Source organism: Bos taurus, chromosome 17, assembly GCF_002263795.3.
Source record: "Bos taurus isolate L1 Dominette 01449 registration number 42190680 breed Hereford chromosome 17, ARS-UCD2.0, whole genome shotgun sequence".
NCBI classification, from domain to species: domain Eukaryota; kingdom Metazoa; phylum Chordata; class Mammalia; order Artiodactyla; family Bovidae; genus Bos; species Bos taurus.
In genome coordinates, this window is record NC_037344.1 from 51,793,513 (window position 1) to 51,807,482 (window position 13,970).

The 13,970-nt window shown below is 49.4% G+C and overlaps 1 protein-coding gene across 1 annotated transcript in view; it reads right to left on the reverse strand.

The window, feature by feature from the left end:
• Positions 1–543: 543 nt before the first annotated feature.
• The window catches only part of DNAH10 (dynein axonemal heavy chain 10), a 158,671-nt gene continuing 145,244 nt past the window's right edge, over positions 544–13,970 (reverse strand). Inside the window, exons 69-79 of the mRNA XM_024977691.2 lie at positions 10,932–11,115; positions 9,936–10,136; positions 8,694–8,903; positions 8,465–8,560; positions 7,226–7,397; positions 5,761–5,892; positions 5,375–5,586; positions 5,115–5,282; positions 3,279–3,459; positions 1,645–1,790; positions 544–945 (exon numbers count right to left, since the gene is read on the reverse strand). Coding sequence (XP_024833459.1) covers positions 799–945; positions 1,645–1,790; positions 3,279–3,459; positions 5,115–5,282; positions 5,375–5,586; positions 5,761–5,892; positions 7,226–7,397; positions 8,465–8,560; positions 8,694–8,903; positions 9,936–10,136; positions 10,932–11,115 — 1,849 coding nt within the window. The 3' untranslated portion in view covers positions 544–798. The remainder of the gene's footprint in view (positions 946–1,644; positions 1,791–3,278; positions 3,460–5,114; positions 5,283–5,374; positions 5,587–5,760; positions 5,893–7,225; positions 7,398–8,464; positions 8,561–8,693; positions 8,904–9,935; positions 10,137–10,931; positions 11,116–13,970) is intronic.

A 13,970-nucleotide genomic window follows, 5' to 3' on the forward strand; every position in this document is an offset into this window, starting at 1 on the left:
GACCCACTGTCTTAACCCACCTGCTGGCAGGTCTGCACCACAAGAACTGGGCTGGAGACTTGTGGAAGGGAGAGGCCCTGGGTGATTCTGTCCACCTCTGCTCCTCCTCGGCATCATCAGCCCAGGGAAGGGGCCCCTGCTGACCCCATGGGGCAGCCCCTGCCTTGTACCCCACACCCTAGCACACAGCGCTTGCCCCAAAGAGGCAGCTGCTGAAACAGACCTGGATTATCAGAAAACCACCTTTGGGGGACTTCCCTGGTGGTTCAGTGGCTAAACCTCCCTGCTCCCAATGCAGGGGGCTGGGGTTCAATCCCTCGTCAGAGAACTAAATCCCACATACTGAAACTAAAGATCCTGCATACTGCAACTAAGACCTGGCACAGCCAAATAAATGACTTAAGAAAATACTAAAAACCAAAAAAAAAACACCTTTGACAAATTTACATTAGAATTCTCACTTGTGCCATTGACATGCCAGCCAATTTTGTTGAGAAGGGAAAGAGATTTCTGTCTGAAAAGGGAAAGAAAATTTGACACATCTTAAAAGGCTCTTTTTTATTTTACTTTTTGAATACATAGACTCCTTAAAAAATTTTTTTGAAAAAACCATTCAGGTTAACTTATATGGAAAAAGATGAAAATGGATTTCAAATGAAAGGAAAAAGCAGTGTCAATCCCCCTCCTTCCTCCAGCAGTCCCAAGAAGTGACAGCAGACGATCTAGTCTTCCCTAACTCCAGCATATCCACCACTGACCACAGACTTAGAATCCATTGCTGTTTCTTCAGCCAGAGGGTTAATCAGAATTCAGGGTGAGGCACACCCCTTGCAGGACCCAGTGAGAAATGTGCTTCGTGGTAAAGAGATCGGCTTCAAAAACCAAGCCGACCCCCATGGCATTCCTTCTGGTGGAGGTGGTGTAGACAGGCGTCCGGAAGGTGTTCTGCACAGGAAAAAGGGTGTGAGGGCAGAATCGAAAGTGAAATTGAAAGCTGCGTGGTTGTGTCTGACTCTTTATGACCCCATGGACTATATATGTGGACTATACATACAGTCCATAGAATTTTCCAGGCCAGAATACTGGAGTGGGTAGCCATTCCCTTCTCCAGGGGATTGTCTCAACCCAGGGATCAAACCCAGGTGTCCCATATTGCAGGAGGATTCTTGACCAGCTGAGCCTGCAGAAGGCAGCGCTAGTCCCAGAGGGTGGGTGGGAGGGCGAAGGCTCATCAAAGAGCTAAGGAACCAGAAGGCTTCCCACCAAGCCCATGAGGCACGCCCAGGCTCTGCAAACACCCATGAAAAGCGGGTAGGCGGCAGGGCAGGAGGCACCTGCTGTCCACAGCGAATGTAACTCCAGATCCAAGCAGTGCCCACAGAATTTCACAAGAAGGGAGAAGTCACTCCTGAAGCAGGCCTGGACCACCGCATCCGAGCTTGAACCCATGCCCCCCTGAGGAAGGCTCTGCACACACTCATGCGCAGGAGTGCATTTCCTGAGGACGGGCTCAAGGGCTTCCCCCAGCCCTGAAAGGTGAAGGGCTCCTGTGCTAAAAAGCAAGACTGCTGGAAACCGCCTGGTGTCTAACTCTAGTCAGAGGAGACCAGAAGAGGAGAACTGGGGTGGGCATCAGCATTTCACCTGCAGCTTGAGGCGATGGGCTTCAATGGGGATGATCTTCAGGATGGGCAGGTCAACCACCAGCACCTTGGGTTTGCTCTTGATAAGACATCCTTTTTCTATGTCCCAGTCAGCGCCTTCTAGATACAGTCCTGAGACAAAGCATCCTAGAGGCACAAGGAAGACAGCCAGGCTTAGGCATTGTTGCTTAGTCCCTCAGTCGTGTCTGCCTCTTTTGCAACCCCTCAGGCTCCTCTGTCCATGGGATTTCCCAGGCAAGAATACTGGAGTGGGTTGCCATTTCCTCCTCCAACCCAGGGATAGAACTCGAGTCTCCTGCATTAGCAGGTGGATTCTTTACCACTGAGCCATGCGGGAAACCCTGGACTCAGGCAGGGGGACGTATAATTCTGCTGTATGGCTCTTAGGGGATGTGCATATCAGTAAACAAAAAGGTAACTAACCGATTCTCCTTCCCCAGACACAGCCCATGACTGTTCCCAAAAGACATGGCCACCACTTCTAACTGGCCCACTTTCCCTTTGTAGAGGAACAGCCCAGATCCAATGCCCTGGAGACCCCATGACCCTCCCTATGGCCACCGTGCCATGGAGGAGGGGTGGGTGTCTCTCCCCAGCGATTTGGCACCCCAGACTTAGCGGCCTGGGGCCCCCAGAGTCAGCTGGCACCAGAGCAATTCCGAGTCCCCCCAGAGCCAAAGTGACAGGAAAGCAGGGAGCTGAAGCCTCACAGAGGAAGCGGTCTCGGGGAGGAGAACAGTGCATACTTGCCCAGGAGCGGAGAATAGGGCGGCCACTTGGCCCAGAGAGGGTGGAGGCCCCAGCACCGCCAGTCCCTTTGAGACCTCTCTGGGGCTTCTACAATGGGGATGGAACATTCCTGAATGTTCACTATAAATCCCTGCTCCCCGAGCTATCAATAGATCAAGAGGGCTTTTGTGCTTGCACTTCACTCCAAGACAGCAGTCCCCAACCTTTTTGGCATTAGGGACCAGTTTCGTGGAAGACAATTTTTCCACGGACTGGGAGTCAGAGGCGATGTTTGGGGTGATGGTTTCAGGATGATTCAAGTGCATTGCATGTCTTGTGCACTTTATTTCTACATCAACTCTGCCTCAGATCATCAGAAATAGATCCCAGAGGTTGGGGACCACTGTTCTAAGACATGACTCCCCCAAGAAATAGCAGTTTCCAGCTGTAGTTTGCAGACTGTAGCCAGTGTCTAAGGGACTTGAAGTTACAGCACAATTGGTCCGCACCTCGCCTATCCCACTCCCTGGCTTCCATGCCCCCGGGTTCTCATGGTTCTGGGAAGCCACCTGGTGATCTAGTTCTTTGAAAGCTCACACTCTAACCCTAGGAGCCCATTTCCCATAGACAAGCAGGGCGAATGTGGCTCAGCTCTCCCCTGACATCAGCCCGCATCTCAAAGGAAAAACCGGACAAGAAGCATCCAGACACACCCTCAGAGATGCCAGGGCCCATGCGGACAGTGCACAGACACAGCCAGTGTTTGCAGCAGTCTGACCTTCAAACACTTCCTGGCCCATCCGGGCCCACGCTGTGCTCACGCCTTCAGCTCCAGAAGGGAGACCTTACAGGAGAGACTGTGAGTCTACAGGGAGCTGGCCATACCTTGTCCTGCCCGCTCATTCACTTCGTCTGCGTCCTGGAACTTGGTCACCTGGGTGAACAGAGTGGATCGGTCCAGTGGCCAGCCGTTCCTCCGGCAGGTGGCCTGCACCAGGGCCGTGAGGTAGGATTCTGGGATGTGCAGCCCTGAGAGCCACATCACACTGGGCTCGCTCTCGGTGACCTGGAAAGGGAGGCGGTCAGGTGGGAGCCTGGGGCTGCCATCAAATGCCAGGGTCACGGCTGATGAGAGAGGCAGTTCACCTTAGAGGGAGAAAGATGGTGTTGGGGTAGCTGTTGGCCCATTGGGAAGAACAAGCTGGATGGCCAAACTCCAGGTGGAGCAAAGACTTAAATATAAACAATAAACCACACTGAGACTCTGCATTCTTACTGCAGGGGTCGAGGGTTCAATCCCTGGTCAGGGAACTAGGATCCTATATGCTGTGGCACAGCCAAAAACAAAACAAAAATGAATAAATAAATAAACCACAAAAGTACCAAATGAGATCTCCAGCGAATGTTTTCAGAATCATGGAGTGGGGAATACAAAACTCAGAAGCCATGAAAGAAAAGACTGGTCTATTTGACTACATTAAAATGTAAAACTCTCCTATGAAAAAAAATACACAAAATCAACAAGCTTGAGGCAAGCTGGGGAGGTATCTGCAACTCCAGCAGAGAAAAAGGGTAAATCTCCTTGATGTACAAAAAGGGAAAGGAAAGTGAAGTCGCTCAGTCGTGTCTGACTCTTTGCGACCCCATGGACTGTAGCCTACCAGACTCCTCCATCCATGGGATTTTCCAGGCAAGATACTGGAGTGGGTTGCCATTTCCTTCTCCAGGAGATCTTCCCGACCCAAGGATTGAACCCGGGTCTCCTGCATTGTAGGCAGACGCTTTACTATCTGAGCCACCAGGGAAGTCAAAGAGCTCTTAAAAATCAATTTTAAAAGGTGGAAAACTTGGTAAGAATTAAATCCAAATACAAAAAGTCAAGTCACAGAAAAACACGCGAGGTCTGTAAACAGGTCAAAGACATTCGGCCTCACCATAATTAAAGGAATGCACATCCAAAATCTTGGATATTATTTTTTACATATGAAGAAGAAAAAGGCCCAAAATATTGAGAACACACCATGTGGCAGAGAGGCAAGGAAATGATCCTTCTTGTACACTGTGGTGTCAAGTTCTCTAGGAAACTGACAAGAGCTGTCAGAATTTAAAACGCACACACCCGGATCCAATCCTTGCATTGTACACAAGGAATATACTCATATGAGTCTCCAAAGTCACATGCAACAGAATGTTGTTTGTACTAGCAAAACCAAAAACAAACAGATAAAAAAAGACAGGGACTTCCCTGGTGGCCCAGAGGCTAAGACTACACTCCCAACACAAGGGGCCCAGGTTCCATCGCTGGTCAGGGAACTAGATCCCACATGCTGCAACTAAGACCCAGTGCAGCCAAATTTTTAAAGTGGACTTAAAAAAAAACTCCAATGGTAACCACCTAAATGTCCACTGGGGAAAGGATACAGGATATCTGTGAGCTGGAATTGCCTAGAGAGATCTCAGTGTAATACTTAGATGGAACAATTGCCAAGACAGACTCTTAGGTGAACAAGTTGTGCATAGTATGCTTCAGAGTCTTTAAAAGAAAGAAAGAAATGGGGGGGGGGGGGGAATACAGATATGCCTGCAGAGTCACGGACCATTTCCAGAGCACCTAATCAGCTCCGGACAGAGGTACTACCAGGGATGGGAGAAGTCGGGAGGTGGTTTGAGGGAGTCCCAGCCAAGCCTTGAAGCAGCAAGCAGACCACTGCCCTCACTCACCCATGTCGTGTACTGGTTGAACCTCCGCAGGAAGTAGAGCATCCAGTTTCCAAGGGACTTTAAGGTGTCAGGGGCAAGCTTTCTCCAGATGTTAGGGATTTGCCCAAGAAAAAGAGACCTGGCTACGTCATCTAATTCACTGCTCATCCCAACTTCTCCGGCCAAGGCCTGTTGACAGAATCAAGAGCAAGCAGGCAAGACTAGGGGAAGACCAGGCACTCCACCTGGGCAGGAATCTGCACTTGAGTACTGGGGCTTACCCTCTGAAGTTCAGCCAGGGACCTGGTCATCCGTATGACGAGCTTGTTGAAGCGTTCCAGCTCCTGCAGGAGGACCACCGAGGTTGGGGAGATGCTCTGCCCAAGGTGCTTCCTGACCAGGTCCAAGTCAAAGATTTTGGGCATCTTGTTTTCTATGTCCTTGGCCACCTGGCCAATGTAATCATCTCTGCTGATGCCAGCGCTGGATTCCCCTGAAACCAGGACACGTTTTTAGAGACAGCAAGGCACCTGAGCATGGGACCAGGGTATCCAGCGCCTTCGATGAAAGGCACCAGCAATGTGGAAACTACCAGAAACCAAAGCAGCACACTTTGGACCAACGCCCTCAGTCCCCCAGGAGCACAGTTGTCTGCAGGGGACTTTACCTGTCTGGGGCTGCAGCTCCAATAGGTGAGCCCACATGTCTCGAGCCGCCTGAGTGTAATATCCAATCTCAGCATTGGGGTGAAGACCAAACACTTCAGGCGTGTTGGCCAGCGGAAGGGCCTCAATGGCTTCTGTAAATGGAGAGAACATGCAGCGGTTACACCTCCATGTCGACCCCCCAGCCCCCAATTTCTGAAGACCCACAGCCTTAACCTCCCCAGACACGTTATATTACTTTCCACTTCTTAAAGGGGTACATGCTTTTAAAATAAGAATTCAACACTACCACATCCAAGCCAGCTCTGGGTGCATCTATTTTTTTTTTTTTTTTTTGCCATGCCTTGCAGGATCCTAATTCTCCAATCAAGGATCACACCCAGGCCCACAGCAGTGAAAGCCCAGAGTCCTCACCACTGGACCACCAGGGAATTCCCTCTATGCACAGCTTTTATGAAAATGACCCAGTGAGGGGACTTCCCTGGTGATCCAGTAGTTAAGAATCTGCCTTCCAATGCAGGGGATGCAGGTTCAATCCCTGGTCAGGGAACTCACATCCCCTGTGCTATGGAGCAACTAAGCCCATGTGCCTCAACTACTGAGCCCATGCACCCCAACAAAAGATCTTGCATGAAACAATGAAGATCCCACATTCCGTGACTAAGACCTGATGCAGCCAAATAGATGAATAAAATTTCTTAAACAAAAAAATATAAACTATATTAAAAAGAACATTTAGGATCATTAGATATATTCTAACAATAAATATATGAATTATAATAAACTGGGTTATTCAGATGTATTCTTCAAAAGTTTATATAAACTCTAAGCTTTCCTGGTGGCTCAGATGGTAAAGAATCTGCCCACAGTTCAGGAGACCCAGGTTCAATCCCTGAGTCGGGAAGATCCCCTGGAAAAGGGAATGGCAACCCCCTCCAGTATTCTTGCCTGGAGAATTCCATGGACAGAGGAGCCTGGCAGGCTACAGTCCACGGGGTCGCAAAGAATGGACAGTACTGAGCGACTAACACACACGTATATATATCTTTGATCTCCTTCCCTTATCAGTATATATCTAGGGGATATATACAAATATGTATGTATTTGAGTATAATAAACTGCTTTGTTTTCAAATATAAAATTAAATTTAAAAAAAATTAAAAAGAAAAGAAAATGGCTCTGTGAGTTTCCCAGGGGCCACTCTGCCCTTCAGTGGAGAATCTGATATATGTACCATCATTCCAGGACAGGAAGTCTGAACTAACTCCATCAGGTCTTAGGCTAGGAAGGGCCTGCTGCGCTCCCTCTAAAAAGCAGAAGAAAACACCCCCGACCTGACAAGGAACCCCAACAGTGGAGGGGTCAGAAGAACCATCAAGCCAACCGCAGAAATCAGAACATCTGAAATGCATGGGCTCCCTTAGGATAAAATATTTAGCATACTTTCTAATGACTGAGAAATCTCACCAACAAATTTTTCCTTGACATCCCCCGGGGGGATCTTGTAGTCCACTTCCTTGTTCCAGAAGAAGTGGAATGGCTGGAAAGTATCGAAGAGGAAGTCTCCCAGGTACTCATCCATGTAGATGGTTAGGATACGCCGGTCAAAGCTGTCGATGGCCCGTCCTCCGTACATAACCTGACGGTAAAAAGAGTGAGAGCCGGTGGGAACCCAGACCTCCAGGGTGAACCCTAAGGTCCCAGCACATAGCCCAAGGTCAAGGCCAGATGCACCCTCAGTGAGACTCCTGCTGTCTGGCCACCGTACAGCTCCAACCGTACTTACCCACAGTGCCTTTGGGCTGTCATATACCAGAGGGCTAGTGTGCAGACTCGCAGAGCCCAAGGTGACAGCAGTTCTTGTGAAATGCTGGGAGCCAGTGTGCAATTGGCCAAACTCCCCAAAACACAGCAAATAAGCAACAAAACAACGCAGGAAGCCAGCAGCCCCTTTTGTCTCTGGAATGGTGAGGTCTCTGTTTGAGCCACGTGCAGGCTACCGGGGAAGCTTTCCCACAAACACTGTATAAGGTCGTGGCCTCCAGAGTGGACCTCCAGGCCAGCTGAACAGGAGCTGGGCTCCAGTGATGTGCCTGAAGCATCCTAGGTGGGGAACATGAGTCCCCAGGACAATAAGTCCAGGGCCCCCAGGTGAAGCCTGCTCACTTAGAATGAGTAATAATGGAGTGATGAATGGAGGTATATCATAGGGACGCAGGGGCCTTTGACTGATGGGCAGCAGGAGCAAGAGAAGAGTCCCAGGGCTTTCCCGGGTGGCTCAGTGATAAAGGATCCGCCTGCCAAAGCGGAGACACAGGTCCAATCCCTGGTCTGGGAAGACCCCACATGCTATGGAACAACTAAGTCCCGTGTGCCACAACTACTGAGCTTGTGCTCTAGAGCCCAGGAGCCGTAACTACTGAAAACCGTGTACCCAGAGCCTGTGCTCCACAGCAGGAGAAGCCGCCTCAATGAGAAGCCCATGCACTGCACTGAAGAGTACCCCCACTCTCCGCAACTAGAGAAAGCCCAAGCAGCAACAACACTCAGCACAGCCAAAAACAAATATCTTTTTTTTTTTTTTCAAAGAAGGGAGTCCCAGAGGGCTCAGAGGCCATGGACCAGGGGTGCCAGGCCATAGCCCAGCCCGCCCCAGTGGGGGTGGGGGGAGTGGAGAGGTGCAGAGGGTCCCCAGGATGCTCCTACCTCTCCGATGAGGTACTTGAGGCTACCCCATGGGATCCGAGGGTCATGCTGCTGGAAGGCTTTTGTCAAGTATGTGTTCAGAATTTCCATGCAGACCTTAAAAGAGGAGGAACATGCCTGGGTATCCACAAACCCACAGCCAGCCAGGCTCTGACCATTTTCTGAAAACACGGGCAGGAACCACTGAGAGAGGAGTGTCCCCGGGCGGAGGCAGCAGCCGCATCTTCACCTGGAAGTCAGACTCGTTGAAATCATAGTACACGTTCCAGCCGATCTTCCCAAACTTTCTCCTCTCCTGCACCACTGCGTGGAAGAATGCCAGCACGTAGACCAGGGACTTGAAAGCAGGGTGTGGGCATTGGTCCAGCATTTCAGGAGAGATCTTGAAGTACGTGGCTCTCATGTTGAGTTTCAGCCCATTGGGTGGCTCAGTGACAACCTGTCAGGAGGGGAGACAGATGGGGATGGAGACCCCAGACCCAGGAGCCGGGCTCTGAAGAATGGCCTTCTCTCCATCCTAACGGGGCGTCTTCCCTGTTTCCCTAACAGTGAAAGTCAAGGACCCAGGCGAATTAGTTAAAAAAAAAAAAAACCTAGATATTGGGGACTTTCCTGGTGCCCAGTGGTTAAGAATCCACCTTCCAATTCAGGGGACAAGGGTTTGATCCCTGGTTGGGGAACTAAGATCCCACATGCCACGGGTCAATTAACCCCATGCGGAAATGGTAACCCACTCCAGTATTCTTGCCTGGAGAATCCCACGGACAGAGGTGCCTGGCGGGCTACAGTCCATGGGGTTGCAAAGAGTCAGACACGATTGAAGGGACTGAGCACGCACTCCACAAGAGAAGCCCGTACACAACAGCGAAGACCCAGCCCAGACACACACACACACACACACACACACACACACACACACACACCCCAACCTAGATGTTGTTCCAGCTCTGCCCTAACTCATCAAATGACCCCAGGAAGGCTCTTTAAACCTCTTTCTGATTCATGGGATCCTCAAATGTAAAACAGAAGGAGGTACATTTTTCCTCTACCTGTCCCAGAGGCAGAGAGAGATGACAAAACCTTTCCCCAGAATGTCCCCGGAGACTAAGTTAAACAGGGCCTGTAAACCCCTTGAAACAAGCACTCAAGTTCTGTGGGCTGTGGGTGGGCCAATCATGAGAGATAAAATAGGAGGTTTAATAAATGTGAAGTCTGTGAAAACTAACCCACACATGCTTTGGGGACATGCAGAAGGGATAAAGACAGGCCTGGGAATCATCACTGTCACCCAGTGATCATCACCTTATTCTGGACAGTGCTTATCTCTGAAGAGAGAGATGGAATTGGGGAAGAGGGGTGCAAGGGGTCCCAGCTCTCTCCTACACACACCACACACACACACAGGTAGCAAAACTGGGAGGTGAACTGAGGAACTGAGCCATGGGTGCGTCTGTTTATCCTACAGCCAGACCTTCAAGGACTTCTGCAGGATCCCAATGGGGAAGCCCTTGGTGGGGTCTGTGGTGAGCCACAAGCGGAAATCAGGGTGGGGCTTGGTGATCCTCTCCAGGGACTTCTCCAGATCCTTCAGCCACTTGACCAAGAGATGGCAGTTCTGCAGCATCAGCCACTGCCCACGAGCCACCGCCGTCTCCAGCAGCTGCAGGGCCACCTGCTCTGACGGAGACAGAAGGGAAGTGTTGGTGTCCCAAGGCTGCACCACCCCGTGCTCTCCCAGACACTCCCCAAGCCCCCATAACCTGCTGGCCACTGCAGCAGAAGATACAAAGGAGCCGGTGGTCCCAGAGCTGCAGAGGGAGCCTCTGAAGATACAACCCTTGAGCATTCCTCCAGGGTCACCCGGGTTCACTGGGCTGCACTCACTGGCCTCCCTCGGCACCCAGAGCTCCAACCTCAGACACAGTGGCACCTGCCCCTTGACAGGGTGGCCTGGCCACCGGCAGCCACCAGTGACAGCATGATCCAAAATAGGGCTGCTGCAAGGGCTGAGGGAGATGATCACCAGATGCGATGATGACCAGATTTGGAGGGACTTCCTGGTGGTCCAGTGGCTAAGACTCCAAGCTCCCAATATAGGAGGCCCAGATCTGAGCCCTGGTCAGGGAACTAGATCCCACATACCACAACCAAAGATCCTGCATGCTGCAACTAAGACCCAGCACAGCCTAATTAATTAATTATTTTTTAAAAGAAAGTGCTTTGGAAATAGCAGAACATACTGTTTCCAACATACAGCGCAAGCCCAGGTGATCTCTGAAGGTCAGCTCTAGAACTAACTACTGTTCACATTGTCATCATCGCTGTGACATTTGATTCCTGCTCCTTAGACCGGAAAGGCGTGGTGCTGGTGTGTGGGTGGCACTCTTGGCTTAAAGCCAGGCATTCGCGAATTCATTCCAGGCACCTCAAGCACGTTTAGGGCTTGTTGCTTCCAACAACAATCTACCTTTTCTTGACCTTGACCCATGGCAAGGAATTTGAGGCGGTTCCCTCCAAAACCACTGCGTTCGGCTAGTTTCATAAGGTCACTGGCAGGGTCCGAGCCAGGGCTCAGGATGAACACGATGGGCGAGTTGGGTGTGCTCTGCTCAAAGATGGCTTCAAAGCTGATCATCGGGGGCTGCACGTACCTAGGGAAAGAAACACAACTGGAAAACGCTCCTGGGAGGATAGCTCTGGGCAGGGACCGGCCAGTGTGGCCAGCACTCTGCCTGCCAGCATCCAGAATCTCTGACTACTCCTCTGTTGTCATTCTTTGCTCAGCCTTCCTTGTTAGGTATCCAGTGTTCACACACATCTCACTCACTGGATGATCAGCTCCTGGATCACAGGGACCTCTCTGCATAGCCCGATACATCCCGGCTGGGTTCAGGAGACCTGCTCTGAGCTGGGTGCCTCGTGACAGGCCAGCCTTCCAGGTGGATGTGCCCTGGGCACTGAACCCAGAAGTCCCACACCAGCAGCTTCACAGGCATGTCCTGAATGGCCAATATATCAAGATTTTTAAAAAATTAGTTGCCAGCACATAAAGATTGGGAGATTTTGTGTAGAAATCCAAATTTCTAGTTTGCTTTGAAGAGTCAGAGATCTGGGTCCCCACCACCACCTGGCATCAGTCAGCAGAGGTTAAGGGGCTCCTGGCCAGGACTTGACCGCTCCAGTTTGCCCCTGTCCCTGTGCAGTCTTGTTCACTCATTTCCATCACCTGCCAGCCACAGAGGCAGATTTGAGTTTGTCACAGGTTTCCCAGGTGGCGCCAGTGGTAAAGAACCCTCCTGGCAATGCAGGTGATTTAAGAGACTCGGGTTCAATCCCTGGGTCAGGAAGATGCCTTGAAGGAAGGCATGGCAACCCACTCCAGTATTCTTGCCTGGGAAATCCCATGGACAGAGGAGCCTGGCGGGCTACAGTCCATAAGGTCACAAAGAATCAGACATAATTGAAGTGACTGAGTACACACATACCCTAAGTTACCCATCCAGCTTTGCGCTTGATTCCAGAGCTTCCAATGTGGTAACCATCAGGCATGTGTGGCTATTGAGGCCTTGAAGTGTGGCTAGTTCAAACTGAGATGTGGTGTATTGTGCTGTATGAGTTTAAAGCCTTGATACCAAAAAAATTCAAAATATCTCCACTAACGACATGTTAAGATTTCAATATTTGAGTTAAATACAACTATGTATTATTAAAATATATATTATTTATATTATATATTAATATATTAGATATTATACTCTTATAATTAATTGCACTTATCTCACATGCTAGTAATGTAATGCTCAAAATTCTCCAAGCCATGCTTCAGCAATAAGTGAACCATGAACTTCGTGACGTTCAAGCTGGTTTTAGAAAAGGCAGAGGAACCAGAGATCAAATTGCCAACATCTGCTGGATCATGGAAAAAGCAAGAGAGTTCCAGAAAAACATCTATTTCTGCTTTATTGACTATGCCAAAGCCTTTGACTGTGTGGATCACAATAAACTGTGGAAAATTCTGAAAGAGATGGGAATACCAGACCACCTGACCTGCCTCTTGAGAAATCTGTATGCAGGTCAGGAAGCAACAGTTAGAACTGGACATGGAACAACAGACTGGTTCCAAAGAGGAAAAGGAGTACGTCAAGGCTGTATATTGTCACCCTGCTTATTTAACTTATATGCAGAGTACATCATGAGAAACGCTGGGCTGGAAGAAACACAAGCTGGAATCAAGACTGCCGGGAGAAATATCAATCACCTCAGATATGCAGATGACCACCCTTATGGCAGAAAGTGAAGAGGAACTAAAAAGCCTCTTGATGAAAGTGAAAGTGGAGAGTGCAAAAGTTGGCTTAAAGCTCAACATTCAGAAAACAAAGATCATGGCATCCGGTCCCATCAGTTCATGGGAAAAGATGGGGAAACAGTGGAAAGAGTGTCAGCCTTTATTTTTGGGGGCTCCAAAATCACTGCAGATGGTGACCGCAGCCATGAAATTAAAAGACACTTACTTCTTGGAAGGAAAGTTATGACCAACCTAGATAGCATATTGAAAAGCAGAGACATTACTTTGCCAACAAAGGTCCATCTAGTCAAGGCTATGGTTTTTCCTGTGGCCATGTATGGATGTGAGAGTTGGACTGTGAAGAAGGCTGAGTGCCGAAGAACTGATGCTTTTGAACTGTGGTGTTGGAGAAGACTCTTGAGAGTCCCTTGGACTGCAAGGAGATCCAACTAGTCCATTCTGAAGGAGATCAGCCCTGGGATTTCTTTGGAAGGAATGATGCTAAAGCTGAAACTCCAGTACTTTGGCCACCTGAAGCAAAGAGTTGACTCATTGGAAAAGACTCTGATGCTGGGAGGGATTGGGGGCAGGAGGAGAAGGGGACGACAGAGGATGAGATGGCTGGATGGCATCACTGACTCAATGGATGTGAGTCTGGGTGAACTCTGGGAGTTGGCGATGGACAGGGAGGCCTGGTGTGCTGCAGTTCATGGGGTCGCAAAGAGTCGGACAAGACTGAGCAACTGAATTGAACTGAACTGAGGGTATATATGTTAATCTCAGATTCCTAGTTTATCTCTCCCCCTCCCCACCTTTTCCCTTTGGTAATCATAAGTTGGCTCTATGTCTGTGAGTCTGTTTCTGTTTTGTAAATAAGTCCATTTGTATCATTTAATAATTAAATTCACTTATTTACTATTAATTGTTGTTGCTGAGTAGCTAAGTCATGTCCGACTCTTTGGGATCCCATGGACTGCAGCTCGCCAGGCTCCCCTGTCCATACAATTATTTACTATTAATACTTATTATTTATATATAACATTGTTATATAGTAATGTACTATAGTTATGAGCTTATGATAACTGTTACTAAAATTAATTTCACCTGTTCCTTTGTGAATGTGGTCACCAGAAGACTTCTACTTACAAAAGTGGTTCACATTGTATTTCTCTTGAATGGCACTGTTCCTGAGTGGCTACCAAATTGTGCTCTCCGGAGCTG